This window comes from Larimichthys crocea, chromosome VII, assembly GCF_000972845.2.
Source record: "Larimichthys crocea isolate SSNF chromosome VII, L_crocea_2.0, whole genome shotgun sequence".
In the NCBI taxonomy this organism is placed as follows: domain Eukaryota; kingdom Metazoa; phylum Chordata; class Actinopteri; family Sciaenidae; genus Larimichthys; species Larimichthys crocea.
In genome coordinates this window covers 19,005,920-19,025,097 of record NC_040017.1, presented here as the reverse complement: position 1 = coordinate 19,025,097, position 19,178 = coordinate 19,005,920, and the positions used below count along the sequence as shown (strand labels likewise).

The 19,178-nt window shown below is 47.7% G+C and overlaps 3 protein-coding genes across 4 annotated transcripts in view; 2 read left to right on the top strand and 1 right to left on the bottom strand.

Annotated features, from left to right (window-relative positions):
* The first annotated feature begins 240 nt into the window (after positions 1-240).
* On the top strand, positions 241-8,877 carry mmp23bb (matrix metallopeptidase 23bb). Of its 2 annotated transcripts, none has more exons than XM_027280037.1 (9): positions 241-1,387; positions 1,596-1,964; positions 4,553-4,644; positions 5,403-5,542; positions 5,619-5,786; positions 5,862-6,026; positions 6,361-6,471; positions 6,615-6,741; positions 6,836-8,877. In XM_027280037.1, exons 2-9 carry the CDS (start codon positions 1,920-1,922, stop codon positions 7,026-7,028), a joined length of 1,041 nt encoding a protein of 346 aa, XP_027135838.1. In that variant the 5' UTR covers positions 241-1,387; positions 1,596-1,919; the 3' UTR covers positions 7,029-8,877. The 2 variants fall into 2 exon arrangements, with proteins under 2 accessions (XP_027135838.1, XP_010748078.1); XM_010749776.3 differs by having other exon boundaries at positions 1,547-1,964.
* A 2,162-nt stretch (positions 8,878-11,039) lies between these two features.
* serp1 (stress-associated endoplasmic reticulum protein 1) lies at positions 11,040-12,987 on the bottom strand. Its single transcript, XM_019263048.2, has 3 exons — positions 12,820-12,987; positions 12,148-12,220; positions 11,040-11,703 (listed from the first exon to the last, which is right to left on the bottom strand). Exons 1-3 carry the CDS (start codon positions 12,901-12,903, stop codon positions 11,663-11,665), a joined length of 198 nt encoding a protein of 65 aa, XP_019118593.1. The 5' UTR covers positions 12,904-12,987; the 3' UTR covers positions 11,040-11,662.
* A 504-nt stretch (positions 12,988-13,491) lies between these two features.
* Positions 13,492-19,178, top strand: part of eif2a (eukaryotic translation initiation factor 2A) — a gene marked incomplete at its 5' end in the record, with an annotated part of 12,238 nt that continues 6,551 nt past the window's right edge. Inside the window, one exon of the mRNA XM_027280036.1 lies at positions 13,492-13,598. Coding sequence (XP_027135837.1) covers positions 13,492-13,598 — 107 coding nt within the window. The remainder of the gene's footprint in view (positions 13,599-19,178) is intronic.

Genomic DNA, 19,178 nt, shown 5'->3' with positions numbered 1-19,178 from the left:
TGTCCTCAGTCTTGGTCTCTTCAGTCTTGGTCTCTTCAGTCTTGGTGTCCTCAGTCTTGGTCTCTTCAGTCTTGGTCTCTTCAGTCTTGGTGTCCTCAGTCTTGGTCTCTTCAGTCTTGGTCTCTTCAGTCTTGGTGTCCTCAGTCTTGGTCTCTTCAGTCTTGGTCTCTTCAGTCTTGGTGTCCTCAGTCTTGGTCTCTTCAGTCTTGGTCTCTTCAGTCTTGGTGTCCTCAGTCTTGGTCTCTTCAGTCTTGGTCTCTTCAGTCTTGGTGTCCTCAGTCTTGGTCTCTTCAGTCTTGGTCTCTTCGATCTTGGTGTCCTCAGTCTTGGTCTCTTCAGTCTTGGTCTCTTCAGTCTTGGTGTCCTCAGTCTTGGTCTCTTCGATCTTGGTCTCTTCGATCTTGGTGTCCTCAGTCTTGGTCTCTTCAGTCTTGGTCTCTTCAGTCTTGGTGTCCTCAGTCTTGGTCTCTTCAGTCTTGGTCTCTTCAGTCTTGGTGTCCTCAGTCTTGGTCTCAGGTTTCTGTCCAGGTATTGATCTGAGGCTGAGTCAGTGTGAGGTCACAGCATTGTTGCAGTGTATGATGGGAGTGTGCCAACATTCAGAGCTCGAGCACAAAGCTGCACTAACGAGCGTCGCTCGTTAACATGCAGCATATGATGACTTCCTGTGAAAGACACCGCGGCAGCCACTCTGTCAGAGTGAAGGTGGCCGAGACCACGAGCTGTGGGCAACTGATAAACAGCAACAATACACACAATGAGATCTGTGAGGGGAGAGGGGGGTCCGCCACTAATGACTCATTTAAATAATCTGCTCATTTCTGATGAGTTTAATCTTTAAAAATTCATTTTTAGCAGCAGCTTCAATGTCCAACTCTGCACTGCAGAAAAGACTGAGAGCTGCTCTAATCAATATGGTTTTATCATATTTAATCAATAGGTTTGTATTATATTTATTTATGTATATTTACAAATATAAAATGTGTATTATGTATAACATGTGAAAGTATATAAAGTGTATGATGTATAACATGTAAAAAGTACATAAAGTGTATGGTGTATAACGTGTAAAAGTACATAAAGTGTATTATGTATAACATGTAAAAGTATATATAGCGTATGATGTATAACGTGTAAAAGTATATTGTGTATGATGTATAACGTGTAAAAGTACATAAAGTGTATGATGTATAACGTGTAAAAGTACATATAGTGTATGATGTATAACGTGTAAACTCTTCAGACCTCACACTCTCTTGTCTCTCCGTGTTTGGACAGATGTTCTGAGGACTCTCGAGACAAATGCTCCACATCTGGACTTCAATCCAGAGGGGCCCTACCTGTGACCCAGAGTCCAGAGGACCTCCAGAACCAACAACAGAACCAGGTTTGTGTTTGTTTAGGTGCTGCTGAGATCCAGAACAAACGGACGGACCTCAAACACACAATTCAAAAATGTTTCATTTAATTAAAATCAATTAATTTAAATCAAGTTTGGAAACCGAACCAGAACAAAAAGGGTTAACGTCCACATTTATGGTCTCAGTGTAAATGGACACCATTCAAACACACCTGACCCCGCCCCTCCGGACCAGCCCCACTGCAGCAGCGAGCGCGCTGTCCGGGAACTTCCCCTCACTTTGTTCCAGAGCCGAGTGGGACGGACCGGGTCCGGGACCAGCTGCACACGGGACTCCCTTCTTCGCCGCGGCTCGGAGCCGGACGCGCTGCTGCTTTTACGCGTCTGTGGGTCGGTTCTGTTGGAACAAAACGGGTCTGAGGAGACCCGGACGGACTGCGTAAAGGTCTGCGCGTGGACACGAGGATCTCTGATGACTCGCGCGTGCACGGACAGACTGATTGATTGATTGATTGATTGACGGGTCATGTGTCGGACTCTGTAGAGTCCAGTTCTCATCATGGACACTCCTCTGCTGCTCTTCATCATGATGATGATAATGAAGGTTAGTGAACTCAAACAGCTGATCAGACCCAAATATAAAAGAAAAGAATCATTAAAAAAGTTCTAATGAAACTTAATTTATTTCAACTTTATTCAGTTTTTTATGAATGGATCTTCTGATCGATCATCAGTGATGTGTTTTTATGATCAGCTGTTTTTCACATTCATTAATATTAAACATTAACACTTTAAATATTTAATGAGACACGATGAGCTTCAGCCAGAATCAATATTTTTACAAGCTGATCTCTGATTTATTGATCCGGTCTGTGCCGGTCTTTATCTGGACCTGATCCACATGAAACCACATCAACGATGAACATGAACACATGGACACATAAACACATGAATACATGGAGACATGAAGACATGAACACATGGAGACATGAAGATATGAACACATGAACACATGAAGACATGAAGATATGAACACATGAACACATGAAGACATGAAGATATGAAGACATGAACACATGGAGACATGAAGATATGAACACATGAACACATGGAGACATGAGACATGAGACATGGAGACATGAAGATATGAACACATGGAAACATGAGACATGAGACATGGAGACATGAAGACATGGAGACATGAAGATATGAAGATATGAAGACATGAAGATATGAAGACATGGAGACATGAAGATATGAAGACATGAAGATATGAACACATGAAGATATGAAGACATGGAGACATGAACACATGAAGACACAGAGACATAAGCACATGGAGACATTAAGATATGAACACATGAACACATGGAGACATGAAGATATGAAGACATGAAGACATGAAGACATGGAGACATGAAGATATGAAGACATGGACACATGAACACATGGAGACATGAAGACATGAAGATATGAAGACATGAAGACATGGAGACATGGAGACATGAAGACATGGAGACATGAAGATATGAAGACATGAGACATGGAGACATGAAGATATGAAGACATGGAGATATGAAGACATGGAGACATGAAGATATGAAGACATGGACACATGAACACATGGAGACATGAAGACATGAAGATATGAAGACATGAAGACATGGAGACATGGAGACATGAAGACATGGAGACATGAAGATATGAAGACATGAGACATGGAGACATGAAGATATGAAGACATGGAGACATGAAGACATGGAGACATGAAGATATGAAGACATGGACACATGAACACATGGAGACATGAAGACATGAAGATATGAAGACATGAAGACATGGAGACATGGAGACATGAAGACATGGAGACATGAAGATATGAAGACATGAGACATGGAGACATGAAGATATGAAGACATGGAGATATGAAGACATGGAGACATGAAGATATGAAGACATGGACACATGAACACATGGAGACATGAAGACATGAAGATATGAAGACATGAAGACATGGAGACATGGAGACATGAAGACATGGAGACATGAAGATATGAAGACATGAGACATGGAGACATGAAGATATGAAGACATGGAGATATGAAGACATGGAGACATGAGACATGGAGACATGAAGACATGGAGACATGAAGATATGAAGACATGGAGACATGAGACATGGAGACATGAAGATATGAAGACATGAAGACATGGAGATATGAAGACATGGAGACATGAGACATGAAGACATGGAGACATGAGACATGGAGACATGAAGATATGAAGACATGGAGACATGAGACATGAAGATATGAAGACATGGAGACATGAAGACATGAAGACATGAAGATATGAAGATATGGAGACATGAAGATATGAAGACATGGAGACATGAAGACATGGAGACATGGAGACATGAAGACATGGAGACATGGAGACATGAAGATTGTTTTATTCTGAAACATTTTAAAGAATGAAACCTGAAATTCCGGCTTTAAAAAGCTGATGATGATTTACAGAGTTTGAACTTTGTTTCTGTTTTGTTTTTCATCTCTCCATTTTAAATGTTCTGACTCTTAAGACATTTCTTTTGAAGGTGTCTTCCTGTTTACTGACGTTGGAGACAGAACACTTACTGTCAGATTTAGAGTCTCAGACTCAGTTTGTGAAAGGACGTTCACATGTGGGTGATAGATATCTGAGGAGAAGGAGGAGAAAGAGGAGGAAGAGGAGGAAGAGGAGGAGGAGGAGGAAGAAGAGGAGGAGGGATCAAAGGACAAAGACACAGAAGAGTTTCACATCTGTACTGAATAAGTCGCTGCCACGTCTCAAACACTTTAAATTCTTCTCCTGTTCTCCTTAAGTTCATCTGAAGACTACAGTACCCATGATCCTCTGCAGTTACAACGACTTGTCTTAATGAATTTATGCAGAATAAAAACTGATTAAAGCTGCAGATCGATTCATGTTTATCCTCCACTGACTGTCATCGTCATGTGACCAACTAAAGCTCTGTGATTGGATGTTTGTTGGTGAAATGCACCTTGGGCGCCATAGTTCAGTTTTTATTGTCATATTTTCTCCTGATGGTTGATTCAAACTGAGACATGAGAGACGACAGCAGCATCTAGTGGACATCAGAGGCAGTGACCTCATCACTCAGGAGGCTTCTGATTGGTTGTTTTTTTTCAGACGTCTGGCAGCAGAGCAACAGAGACGAGAAACAAACGCTACGCCATCAACCCGGTTGGGCACAAGTGGACTCACCACAACCTCACGTACAGGTAGAAAATACTGCATCGTTGTCATGTACTAAAAAAATACTGCATTGTTGTCATGTACAAAAAAAATACTGCATCGTCATCACGTACAGGTACAAAATACTGCATCGATGTCATGTACAGTTACTAAATACTGCATTAATGTCACATTTGTGTACAAAATACTGCACTGACGTCACATACAGATACAAAATACTGCATCAACATCACATACCTTTGCATTGTCGCAGATACTGCATCGACGTCACATATGGGTACAAAATACTGCATCGACATGATCTGATGACAGGTCGAGCATCAAGTTTCCAAAGTTTGTTAACAGAGAAGAAGAAACAGTAGAAACAGTAACTAGATGACGTTGACCTCTGGTGGACCGGTACACAGAGGATCTGGCCCTTGTAGACCAAGATTTGGATGAGGAATGTGGTTCTGTCTGTTTGACGTTCAGGACCTTGAGATCCAGGATACTGGACTTCATAATCGGAGGGTCGAGTTTCACGGCCAGCTGATGACCGAGTCTCAGATGTAAACAGACAGACTGTGCGACCGCTGCTGAATTGAGCTGATTGGGCTGAATTGTTCCTCTGAATGCTCTTTGATTGGACAGCCTGTCTTTCACAGGAAGGTGTTTTTACCCTGAACTGTTCCTGCCAGGATGTGAAACCCACTGATTAGAGCTTAATTCACCAATAACATGTCTGTCTGTCTGTCTGTCTGTCTGTCTGTCTGTCTGTCTGTCTGTCTGTCTGTCTGTCTGTCAGGATCATAAAGTTTCCGAACACTCTGAACGTCGAGGACACGAGGAAGGCCATCAGCATCGCCTTCACCAAGTGGAGCGACGTCTCTCCCCTGACCTTCACCGAGATTACCAATGGCAATGCTAGCGCTGACATCACCATCGGTAGGTGGAGGAGGATGAGGGGAAGGAATTGATGATGATCACATGTTGATATATTTCTGTTTGTGGGGGTGCAAAGGTTTCTACACCTTTAACCACACTGACTGCTGGTGGTCTCCTCTCCACCCATGTTTCGATGGGCTGAATGGCGAGCTGGCTCATGCCTTCCTGCCTCCACGGGGGGAAATCCACTTTGATAACCACGAGTTCTGGATCCTTGGCAAGTCCAGATTCAGCTGGAAACAAGGTTAGTTTCTTCCAGTAGAAATACTGTGAAAAAGTAAGGAAACTATTTTAACAACATGATCATGTGACTCTGCAGGGGTGTGGCTAAACGACCTGGTCCAGGTGGCGGCTCATGAGATCGGCCATGCTCTTGGTCTGTGGCACTCCAGAGATCCCAAGGCTCTGATGCATCCCAATGCCACCTACACCGGACAGAGGAACATCGCCCAGGATGACATCTGGGGCATCCAGAGACTCTATGGTAAGGTTCAACAAGACCTGTACCCGTCCTGACTCTGGAAGAGGAGGAGGTCTCACTCTTCAACTTGATCTTTACCAGAGAACTTGTTATTGTGACAGCTGATGTCAGGGTTGTTGAAGTCACCTCAGGTCCCGTCATGTGAAGTGGGAACATTTAGTGACCACTGTTTACACCAGACCGCAGGTGACCTAACCATGAACAAGAAGTAAAATCCAGGTGCCCCGGATTGAACTCTTCTTAAATAATGATGACCTGGACGACTGAGAACCTTCACAGAGCTCTGAATACTCCTTCCAGTGCTGCATGTGTGACAGTGGTTCTTGTTTGTTGGAAGGCTGTCTAGATAAGAAGCGGGTCTGTGACCCATGGGCTAGGCTTGGGTTTTGCGAGCGGAGGAAGACCTTCATGAAGAAGAACTGTCCTCAGCGCTGTGACCTCTGCTACGGTAAGACGCCATCAGAGCCGAGACACTAACCTAACCCAGCATCACAGGTCAGAACCTACCTGAATGTTTTACTGTTCCAGTAAAAACAGAAACCTGATTGTTTGTCAACACGCTGGTCTGACACTCACTTTTTGTGCTTCTAGAGCTTCTGGAAGCTGTTACCACACCAACGCCTCCGCCGGCCAACGTCAAGATCAAGATGGTACCCCGTGGCAAGGTGGTGGGTTTCCGCTGTGGAACCAAAAACCCCCACTCACCACCAAAAGTCAGGTCAGCTGATCAATACTTCATACTAAGAAAACACCAAACATAAAATTAGAAGTAAGAATGAAATAAAGGTCTGACGAATGGCTGTTTCCTCCAGCTGGTATAAAGATGGTGAACAGATCCTGACCTCCATCCCCGGCTACATTGTCATGAAGGACAGAGACCTTCGCATCGTCGCCAACGAGTTCAATGAGGGTGTTTATACCTGCCGAATCCATCGCCGGGGAGACATTGTGTCTGCCAACTCCTGGGCCATTCGACTGAAACCAGAACAGCCCTCAAACAGCTGAGGACAATACAATGAAGCAATGAATGAAAGGAGGAGCTGGTTTTAGGCTTCTCAACAACATTTGGTATAATTTGGATCTGTGGATGAAGATTGGATGACGTTTGATCTGAAAGGAGGTTGTTTTGAACATATTTTCTGTTTTGTGACTCCAAGCTGGACCTGACTCAATTGTTGCTGATGGAAACAGACTTTGAAAGGTTCAAAAACTCTGGACCTGGATGGTAAAGCTGTGGCAGCTCTGTGGGGCTACATGACCTCCTGTCCTCGTAATCCTCCTGGCGTGACGTCATGTACCCATAAACCTGTAGGACGTTATTTACCTGTGAAAATCTGACGGCATGATGTCATGTCCTTGTAACCTTCCTGTAGGATGTCACACACTCTCATCTGGCTACAATCACACATACGAAAAATCAACCCTTGCAAATCTTCACCTCGGCAGCAAAGGGGCGACTAAAACCTTCGTGTGGGGTTCAACATCTGTGAATCTTGATTGTCTTGAAGTCTCATTCCCAACCATGGACTAAAAATGCAGCACATCCAGAACTAACCACATTTTGCCTCGCCTGGCAATGGTCTTGCCTGGGTTTGCGTATGTGTAATTGTAACCCTCCCGTAGAATATCGGGTACCTGCAATCCTCCAGGCATGAGCATCCGTGATGTTCTTCATGGTCCAGTTATAACCCTGATAGTTGTGCTGGCAGGATCTCCTGAACCTGTTATTGTCTGGGCAGGACGTGACATCCACATGTTGCTCCTGATATTTGTATAGGACATAAGACATCCGTTAAACCCTGGTAGGATGTTCTGTACCTCTTGTCTTCATAATCCTCTTGACATGACGTGATGTTCCTGTAGTTCTAGTGATCCGTCATGTCTCCATGATCCCCCTGATAGGATATTATGTACCTCTAATCCTAACAGCATGATATTGTGTCCTCCTAATTGTGTAAAGCCTTTATAATTACAGTGGGATGATTGGTCCCTGTAAGAGTCTCAGCGGGATGTCAGGACTTCATAATCTTCCTGATGGGACCTAAAATCCTGAAGAAAGTCCTGCGCCTGTAGTCCTCATGGTTTGATGTCAAGTCCCCGTAATCATCATATTTTCATCATCAGTGTGATGTTCAGGTGTACCAGTAACATCCGTACACGATAGTGTCCCTGTAATCATCTCAGCTTTACCCTACGACCTTGTAAACATCTTGTAAGGCATCAATGCTGGCTCTTTCAGACACAATGCGATCTGGGAACTCTCTGCAATCAGAGTTCAACCTTATTGAAGTTTGATCGACACAGCAAACAACTGTTATGGCGCAAAAGATAACACGTTTCAGTGCGCAGTGCTGTCATGTTGTCTGACCAGATGTCTTTTATAATTCCTGTAGAGATATGTATAAACCTGACGACCTGTAGTCTTTACTGAATGACCTTATATTTACTCATGTGTTTGTAATGATTCGATGTTTGGTGATTATCAGTGTAGTGTTGTCTTCATTCAAGCTTTAGCTCCAACATCTGACCTCCAGACTGTAAATATAAATCATATCTCCAGCTTACATTTGAATATTGAGGTACTCACCTCCACCTCTGAGCTCTTCAGAGGGTTTTTGGGGTTGTGGCCACGATTGGTTCTGCGGGTCATGTGATCCTGTCTGGAGCTGCTGATTGGATCGTTTTTTACGTCTCACTGTGAAGATGACACGATGTGACATGATGAGATGTTTGAGTCAGTCACAAGTTTCATTCTTTAATGTTTGAGTTGTTGTACCCATAATTCATAGCTGATGTCTTTTACTTTGAACTAAAACATTTTTCATACAAATAAAAACATTTTTAAATGTTGTGATCTGTCTTTGTTGTAAATAATTTATCATTTAGCCCAGAGCAGGAGCTAACACGCTAACTGTAACTGAAGCTAAGCTAAGGGTTAGCACCACTTCTATTCAGTTTATATATGCTTCCTTTAGGGAACATCATTAGGAATCACTCCATTAATTATCATTGTTATGCTGACGACACCCAATTATATTTATTGATCAAGCCTGATGAAACCAATCAGTTAACTAAACTCCAAGCATGCCTTAAGGATATAAAAAGTTGGATGACCTACAATTTTCTGATGTTAAATTCAGACAAACTGAAGTTCTTGTAATTGGACCCAAACACCTCAGAAACTCTCTTTCTAGAGACTTAGTTACTTTAGATGGGATCACCCTGGCCTCCAGCTCCATCACAGTTTATAGTTAGTTGATGATTTGCTGCTGCTGAGCATCTGTGTCTCTCTCTCTATCACAGGTTCCACTGCTACTGTAATAATTTTATCAGTCATTGTAATTCATTGTCATTTTATCAGTCATTGTAATTCATTGTCATTTTATCAGTCATTGTAATTCATTGTCATTGTAATTATCCGTCCTTGTATTCATTGTCATTTTATCATTCATTGTAATTCATTTCATCTTTATACCAAGTCATTGTGATTCATTGCATTTAAATCAGTTCATTGTAATTGTACAATATGTTGTGTTATTTGTCCTGTACACGACATCTATTGGGGCAGCACGTCTGTCCGTCCTGGGAGAGGGATCCCTCCTCTGTGGCTCTTCCTGAGGTTTCTTCCACCTTTTTTCCCTGTTAAAGGTTTTTTGTGGGCAAGTTTTTCCTCACTGGAACCGAGGGTCTAAGGACAGAGGGTGTCACTCCCTGTACAGATTGTAAAGCCTCAGAGGAAAATGGACTTTGTGACTTTGGGCTGTACAAATAAAATCTGATTTGATTGGATAATAATGAATTAGGGTTGCTTCGTGGCATTTTATGTGCTCGTTAGCATCACAGAGTCAACGGTCAGAATAACGTACAGGAACATTACAAATAGTAACGTTATGTTAACATCGTACTAACGTTATTCCAAATATGACTGTAGTTTATTTGTCAGAGTTCAGTCAGATTAAATTAAAGTGTGTTGAACTTTCAGAGCCACCGTACATCATCTGTTTATTTAAAAAACACATTGAACTGTAAAATAACAAATAAACAATGATGTCATGATTCGGGTCAGACTGAAGCTCTCAGCAGGTCTCAGACAAACAAAAGACTGAGGACAAAGACTGTCTGGATTTAACCCTCCATGACCCAAATCTGAGGTCTGTCTGATGTGGGTCACTCCAGCTCCGTCTACACCAACACAACAAAACTGTTCAAGACCAGACGAAAGACTGAGACAGGACTGAGACAGGACTGAGACAGGACTCGTAGTTCACAGGTGTACTGAGTCACACCTGGCCTGACTCAGGTCGATTAATCATTCATAGTTTGTATTCAGTTTCTTCTCAGCCACCCTGGAGACAGAGTTACTGCAACAAAAGTCATTTCTTACTATAAATACACAAAGTTTACATAAAACACGTCACGTGAAACATTAAACAGCGCCACCCTGTGGACCAATGGAGCAACTGCAGCAACACAACAACTCCACGTGACATCAAAGACCGGCAAAGACTGTTAAAGACTGGCAAAGACTGCTAAAGACCGGCAAAGACCGTTAAAGACCGGCAAAGACAGCTAAAGACCGGCAAAGACTGGCAAAGACTGTTAAAGACCGGCAAAGACTGCTAAAGACCGGCAAAGACTGCTAAAGACCGGCAAAGACCAGCAAAGACTGCTAAAGACCGGCAAAGACTGCTAAAGACCGGCAAAGACCAGCAAAGACTGCTAAAGACCAGCAAAGACTGCTAAAGACCGGCAAAGACTGCTAAAGACCGGCAATTTCGCTTCAAGTTGAGTCTGAATTTTCTGAACAGGAAGTTCTAATGTTCACGTTGCATCAACGTCTGTCTTCAGGATCAACCAATCACAAACTGAACACGATCAGCTGACAATAAACCTGATCACTAATCAATACACAACCATTATCAAACCAATAACTAACATTCAGAAAACCTTATCACAGCTGAGGTCAGAGGTCGTGCTGGTCGTGACCTCTGACCTGCAGTAAAGACACAAACGGCGTCCGTGTTGAAAATCAAACTTTATTCTTTGAGCTGATTGGTTCAGGTGAGGCTGCACACAGTGCAGACACACCTGTCAGCACCTCCACACCTTCTGATTCAAAAGACCTTCATCTCATTAGCATCTCATTAGCATCTCATTAACACCGAGGAAGAGGAGGACGGACAGATGGAATGTAGAGAGCTCGGGGACAGGTAAACACCTGGTGAACAGGTGAACACCTGGTCTTGGTCTACATTATAGACAGGTACAGGTACAGACAGCATCAGGTGGGACTGTGACCCGCCCTCCCTCCCTGTGTACTGATAAGGTGTAATCAATGGGGGCGGAGCCACAGCTCAGGTAAACAGAGAAAGGCACATGTATGGCTTGTTTACAGGAACACTGAAGGTCAGGGTGCAGCGACAGGAAGTCAACAGACCGGCGCCCCTGTCGGGGCGGGGTTTGTGGTCATGAAGGGGGCGGGGTTTGTGGTCATGAAGGGGGCGGGATCTGTATGTCTGACATCAGAGTTCAGGAATGTTTTGGTTGGTTCAGTTCGGGGGTGGTCAGCTGACGTTGGCGGTCGTGGCTCCTCTGTTGTCGCTGGCCGTTGTAGCCCCGCCCCTGCTGGTGACATCACTTCACATGCCCATCCTGATGCTCTGGATGATCTGAAAGATGGCTGAAAGACAAACACACCGGTCAGCTGACATCATCGACATCATCGACCTGCAGCGACATCATCGACCTGCAGCGACATCATCGACCTGCAGCGACATCATCGACCTGCTCGCTGCAGGTCGATGATGTCATGATGACCTGCATGTCAGTCTGAAGTTAATTAATGATTTAATCAATCAGCTGATTCATAAAATTACAATGTTTGTTTGTTACATTCATGTTTCAATGAGAGAGACAGATGTGTTGTTGTGTATGTGTGTGTGTGTGTGTGTGTTGTTGATGTGTGTGTGTGTGTGTGTGTGTGTGTGTATGTTGTCGTTGTGTGTGTTGCTGATGTGTGTGTGTATGTTGTTGTTGTATGTGTGTGTTGCTGATGTGTGCGTGTATGTTGTTGTTGTATGTGTGTGTGTGTGTATGTGTGTGTGTGTGTGTGTGTGTGTCTGACCTGATCCACAGACGACGAACACGAACAGAGCCAGCAGCCATGGACCCACACCTTTGTCCTCGGACATGCTCCTCTGAAACACACACACACATTATCGATCACGTGACGTCACAGCTGATCAGTGGTGACGTGTGTATGTTAATGAGGACAGGGGAACAGTGAACCAATCACAACTCGTCATTTCACAAACAGGAAGCAGGTTTGATCTGCTGATTGCAAAATAAAGTACCTTTCAAAATAAGATGCGATAATTAATTATCAATAATGACGTCACATATGTCCACTCTATCATTACGTTGCAGTTTTTATGAATATTAATTAGCTTTAACACTTCCTGATTGGTCCACGGTGGACTAACACACTGACCCGGTCTGACCCGGTCTATCAGGTTCTAACTGGTCCAGTTTGATGTGTGGACGTGGACCACAGTCCTGAGCGGGTCTGTGGTCCCGGTCGGTTTTAGTGGCGTTAGTTCGGTGTCGGCTCGGTGTGTGTGGTGTCGGCTCGGTGTTAGTCGTGTCGGCTCGGTGTGTGTGGTGTCGGCTCGGTGTGTGTGGTGTTGGGCTAGCTGCCTGGCCCCGGGCTCGCTGTGTGGTACCGGGCTCGGTGTGTGTGGTGTCGGCTCGGTGTTAGTCGTGTTGTCTCGCTGTGTGGCCCCGGGCTCGGACTCACGGTGGACTTGGCCACGTTCCCGCGCTGCGTGATGTTCTTGCTGTGCTTCTCGTTCATCATCCGGATCCTCTGCTTGGCCACCATCGTGTCTTCTTCTCCGGTTCGTCTCAGGTAGCTTCTTCTGGTTCTTCTTCTTCGTGGACTGGGAGCTGCTCTCGGTTGTCTACGTACTCAAAAACACGAAGCCCCGCCCCCTCGGCCAGGGGCGGGAACTGTAAAGTTACTCCCTGTCAAAATAAAACTTCCTGTCCGCCCTTTCAAAGTTAAACCGACTTCTCTCGGCGTCGCTTCAAAATAAAAGTAACGCAGCTGATTAAACAGCAATGGATATGAATGTTATGGTGTTACGGTTTAAATTAGTTATTTAAAGTTTAAATGAGTTATTTAAAGGTTTGTTTGAGGTTATTTAAAGGTTTATTTTCTCTAAACAAACGTTTAACATGTTTACTGCGCTTTTACTTTGAAAGCGGAAGTCACCTCCCCGTCAGTTCTTCTTCGGCAGCTTGTCGCGGACGTTGAATGTTAAAAATATTAACAATTAATTTTTAACATTTACTGACATGTGACGTCATATTCCGATGAAACGTCCCCGTGCTTGTCTCGTGGACGTTAACGGGTCGTGTCCGTGTGTGTTTGTCCGTGACGTGTCATAGCGCGGGGACTGTTTGCTGATGTGGCACTGGAAGTCCCGCCTCCCGCTCACTTCACGCACTTCCGGGAGAGAGGCTTTCTTCTTCCGGCACACAGAAAAATGGCGCCCCCCAGCCCGCTGCTAGCAGGTGTGTAAATGTTTGTTTGTTTGTTTGTTTGTTTGTTTGTTTGTTTACACCGACAGGCAGGCATCAGGACTGACGTCACACAGCTGTTCCCGCTGAACAAACGTTACGTTCCGTTAACGATCCGTCACTTCATGTTTAAATCACGCGCTCTGTTTCATTTATTGACCTAATCAATCACTGATCGATCACTGTGTGTGTGTGTGTGTGTGTGTGTGTGTGTGTGTGTGTGTGTGAGAGAGAGAGAGAGAGTGTGTGTGAGAGAGAGAGAGAGAGTGTGTGTGTGTGTGTGTGTGTGTGTGTGTGTGTGTGTGTGTGTGTGTGTGTGTGTGAGAGAGAGAGAGTGTGTGAGTGTGTGTGTGTGAGAGAGAGTGTGTGAGTGTGTGTGTGTGTGTGTGTGTGTGAGAGAGAGAGAGAGAGTGTGTGTGTGTGTGTGTGTGTGCGCGGGCGCGTGTGTGTGTGGGTGTGTGTGTGTTGTGTGTGTGTGTGCGAGCGCGCGCGCGAGTGTGGTGGTTCGCGCGCGCAGCGCGCGCGCGCGCGCGCCGCGTGTGTTAGTTGTGTGGGTGTTGTGTAGGCGCGAGCGTGTTGTGGCGGGGTGGTGTGTGCTGTTGGTGGTAGTGTGGGGTGATGTGATGCGCGTGTGTGTGTGGTGTGTGTGGTGCGCGAGCGCGTGGTGTGTGTGTGAGCGCGTGGGTGTGTGTGTGTGGTGAGCGCGTGTTGGCGTGTGTGTGTGTGCGCGCGCGTGTGGTGTGTGTGTGATGACGCGCGCCGCGCGTGTGTTGTGTGTAGCGGCGTGTGTGTTGTGCGCGCGCGCGTGGGTTTGTGCCGAGCGCGCGCGTGTGGTAGTGTGTGTGTCTGCGCGCCGCGAGCGCGCGAGCGGCGTGATGTGCGCGCGCGCCGTGTGTGTGGGGTGTGTGTGTGTGTGTGTGTGTAGTGTGTGATAGTGCGCGCGCGCGTGGGGTGCGTGTGTGTGTGTGTGTGGTGGTGGGTGTGTGTGCGCGCGCTCGCGCGCGCGCGCGAGCGAGCGCCGCGCCGACGCGGCCGCGCGGCGCGCGCCGAGCGCGCGCCCGCGCGCGCGCCGTGGTGGGTGTAGTGTGTGTGTTGTGTGTGTGTGGGTGTGTTGTGGTGTGTGGTGTGCGATGGCGTGGTGTGTGCGTCGCGCGCAGCGCAGCCGCGCGTGTGTGTTGAGCGAGGGCCCGGACGTTGTGTCTGCGAGCAGCGCGCGGCGAGCGCGACGTGTGTGCTGCGATGTGCGCGCTGGCCGCGCGCGTGGTGGTGTGTGCTGGCGCGTGTTGTGTGGCGGGCTGTGAGTGTGTGTGTGTGTGTGTGCGCAGTGGGCGGCGGTGTGCTGTGGTGTGTGTGTGAGTGCGCGGAGCAGCGCGCTGCGCGTGTGAGCGCCAGTGTGTGTGTTTGTGGCGCGCGCGTGTGTGGGGTGTGTGTGGGGGTGTGGTGTGATGCGGCGTTTGGTGTCGCGGTGTGTAGCGTGTTGTGTGCGGGCGGTTGTGTGTGTGTGTGTGGTGCGCGCGGGCAGTGGTGTGGTGTGTGCGCGGTGTGTGTGCGCGCGCGGCGGTGTGTGCGCGACGCGCGATGTGTGTGTGTGGGTGGCCCTGAGGTGCTGCGCGCGCGCGCGCGACGCGTGGATTGTGCGCGCGCGACGCGTGTGGCGCGCGGATGCGCGTCGTTGAGTGGGTGTGTGCGCGTAGCGCGCGCGGCGTGTGGTGATGTGTGTGATGGTGTTGGGTGTGTGTGTGTGTGTCTTCTGTCCCGTGTTCCTTGCTCCCTCTTGCTTTGTTTGCTCGCGTTGCGCCCGCTTCAGATGGAAGCCATTTCTGCTGCGGGACCTACGCCGTCATGTGACCCACTTGTGCCTTCCCCGGAGACTTGACGACTGATGACTAACGACCACGCTGCTGACCCTGACCTACTGCTGGACACTACACTGACCACCGACTGACGCCTACGACCACACGGACGACACAGACCACTGCGTGACGACTACATGAACCCCAATGCTGACGACTACAGACCACCACTACCGCCTGACGACTACAGACCACTACTGACAGACTACAAGACCACAACTGCTTGACGACTACGACCACTACGACGACTACCAGACCTACTGCCGCTCCTGACGACGACAGACCACGGTCGGGACGACTACAGACCAACTGCTGACGACTACAGACCACTACTGACGACTACAGACGCACTGCTGACGACTACAGACCATACTGACGACTACGAGCCACTACTGACGACTACAGACCACTGCTGACACTACATACGCACGAATACTGACGACTACACAGACCACTGCTGATGACTACAGACCACTACTGAAGACTACAGACCCTAATGATGACTACAGACAACGCTGAGACTACAGACCACTGCTGACACTACAGACCTCACGCTGACGACTCAGACCAACTGTGCGACTACACCACTGCTGACGACTACAGCCACTTGACGACTACAACCACTGCTGACGACTACAGACCACTCTACGACTACAGACCACTGCTGACGCTACAGATGACTACGTACTGACAACAGCTACTGACTGAAGTTTCGTGGTAATCTGAATGCACCAGCATCTGTCTGTCTGAACCGGTCTCTGTCTGTTCCGTGTCTCTGTCGGACCTGCTCTGTCTGTCTGTGACCGTTGTCTCTGTCTGTACCTGTCATCTGTCTGTTTCCTGTCTCTGTCTCCTGTCTTACCTGTCCCCTGTTTGTACCTGACTGTCGTGTCGCCTGGTCTACCTGTCGGTCTGACTGTACCTGTCTATCTGTCTGTACCTGTCTCTCTGTACTCTGTACCCTGACTTACCTGTCTATCTGTCTGTACCTGTCTCTCTGGCTTATACCTGTCTGTCTGTACCTGACTGTACCTGTCTATCTTGTCTGTTCCTGTCTCTGTCTGTACCACCTGTCTGTCTGTACCTGACTGTTTCTGTCTGTCTTTCAGGGACTCTGGTCCAGCAGTGTTCACACGTTCAGCAGAGACGGGTCGATGTTCTGGCTGGAGCAAGGACCCGAAGGTAAAAAATTGATCAATGAAATCAAATGATCACAAATAAATAATGATTTATCTGAACACTGACCTGTCTGTCTGTCTGCCTGTCTGTCTGTCTGCTGCCTGTCGTTCTGGTCTGTCTGTCTCCCTGTCTGTCCTCAGTGTGTCTGTGGTAATCTTCAGACAGCTCCGTCTTGTTGACCTTTGACCCCCGAAGACGTCTCTGTTGGACTTCTCTCCTCTGGGCAGAGGTCTGGTCACCTGGCGCCGTACAGCAGTAAGACACAAACTGCACCGGACTGGACTGGACCGGTCCTGGTTAACGTTGTCATAGTAACAGCATTAATATGTTGAAGTGACATCATTTATGGATGTCTGTCTGTCTGTCGTCTGTCTGTGTGTCTCAGAGACTCAGGACAGTCCCCAAGGGTGATCCAACCTCCAGCTGGGGACGTTCAGACCGGTCAGCTTATCAAAGCCCGTACCAGAAAGAAGGTCGACTCCTGGTGGGTCAGAACCAGCTGTGACTGGCTCTACGGGCCTCTCTGGTGACTGGCTCTCTGGTGATGGCTCTCTGGTGATTGGCTCTCTGTGATTGGCTCTCTGTGATTGGCTCTCTGTGATTGACTCTCGGAGTGATGACTGGGCAGGTGTCCCCACCTGGTCCTGATGATGAGGGGTCTGTGTGAGGAGCGTCAACAACGAGCTGCACTTCTACGAGAAACAACGACTTCAGTAAGTGACCGAGACCAGGACTGAGACGCAGGACTGAGACCAGGACTGAGACCAGGACTGAGACGCAGGACTGGAGAGGCAGACTGAGGCCAGACCAAGACTAGGAGCCAGCAGGTTCAGACTGAAGATCGGCAGGCGGTCAGCAGGACCGAGATCAGGACTGAGACCAAGACCAGGACTGAGACTGAGAACCAAGACCAGAGCTGACACCAGGTGTGAGACTGAGACCAGGACAGGACTGAGACCCAGGACAGGAATGAGACCAAGACCAGGACTGAGACTGAGACCAAGACCAGGACTGACACAGGTGTAGACTGAGACGGCAGGGACCAGGACGGACGCCAGACCAGACTGAACACCAGGCCAGACTGAGACTAGGACCAGCAGGTTCGACTGAAGATCGGCTGGTCAGCAGGAACTCAGTCCTGGTTCTTTTTCTCAGACAGTCTCTCAGACGGTCACTTTGGTCTCAGCTCAGACAGTCTCTCAGACACCTGTGGTCTCAGACAGTCTCAGACGCTTTGGTCTCGGACAGTCTCCAGACAGTCTTTGGTCTCGGACAGTCTCCAGACAGTCTTTGGTCGCGGTCCCTGGTCTTTTAAGAATCGGATGATGTTTCTGTTTTCAGACTCGATCGCCAACAAACTTCACATGCAGAAAGTGTCTGACTACGTATTGTCTCCTGGAGGACAACCCAGCAAGGTGAGTGTCCCATCAGAGGGGACGGGCTGGAACCAGGTCTTACCCTGTCCGGCCTGTCCCTGCGTGCCTGTCCCTGTCCCCTCCAGGTTGTAGTCTACGTTCCAGGCAGTAAAGGAGCTCCGTCCTTCGTCCGTCTCTATCAGTACCGCGGTTCTGGGCGGACCAACAGCGGCAACTCGCCAACAAGAGTTTCCTTCAAGGCGGACAGAGTGACAATGCAGTGGAACAGAAAGGTATGAACCGGGCCTGGAAGCGCCTGGAGGGGCCTGGAGGGGCCGGAAGTCCTTTGAGTCCTCACTGTGTTTACTGTGTGACTTTCAAAATAAAAGAGCGTTCCTGTCTCTGTCAGCATCTGGCGTTTCTGGTGAACAGCAAGCACCGAGGTGGATAAAACCGGGGCGTCGTATTACGGCGAGCAGACGCTGCTTACCAACTCGCTGTGAACGGGAGACGGCACTGGTCCAACTGCGTGAGTAGAACCAGAACCACACTCTGACACTAGAGCAAGCGGCGGTACTGATAAAGTTCTGTTCTGTTTGTGCGTCTTTTCTCTGAAACACGAAGAAAGGTCCGCATCTATGACGTGGTCTGGAGTCCGAACTCGTCTGAGTTCTGCGTAGTGTACGGCTTCAGCCGGCCAAGGCCACGGTCTATAACCTCAAATGTGACCCGGTTTATTCGACTTCGGAACCGGACCCACGAAACGCCCCTACTACAGGTGAGTCCACAAGAGGTCCGAGTTCTGTCTGTACGTTAGTGTCTGGTCAGTGGGTTTACAGATAAAGTTCTGTTCTTCCCTGTTTCAGCCCGCAGGGTCACATCCTGGTTTCTGGCCGGGTTCGGGAATCTGCGGGGGTCGAGATGGAGGTCTGGGACGTGAAGAAGTACAAACAGGTGAGGAGAGTGCTGACCGGAAGTCAGGTCTGGTTTGAACAAACAAATGCACTTGTTAACGTGATACCTGGTCCGGTTCAGTTCATTCCATGTTCATCTGTCCTCTGTCCACTTAGGTGTCAAAACCTCAGGCTCCAGACGCCCACACACTTCTCGTGGTGTCCTGATGGTGAGCACATCGTCACGCGACATGCTCCCGCGGCTCCGGGTCAGTAACGGTTATAAAATTTGGA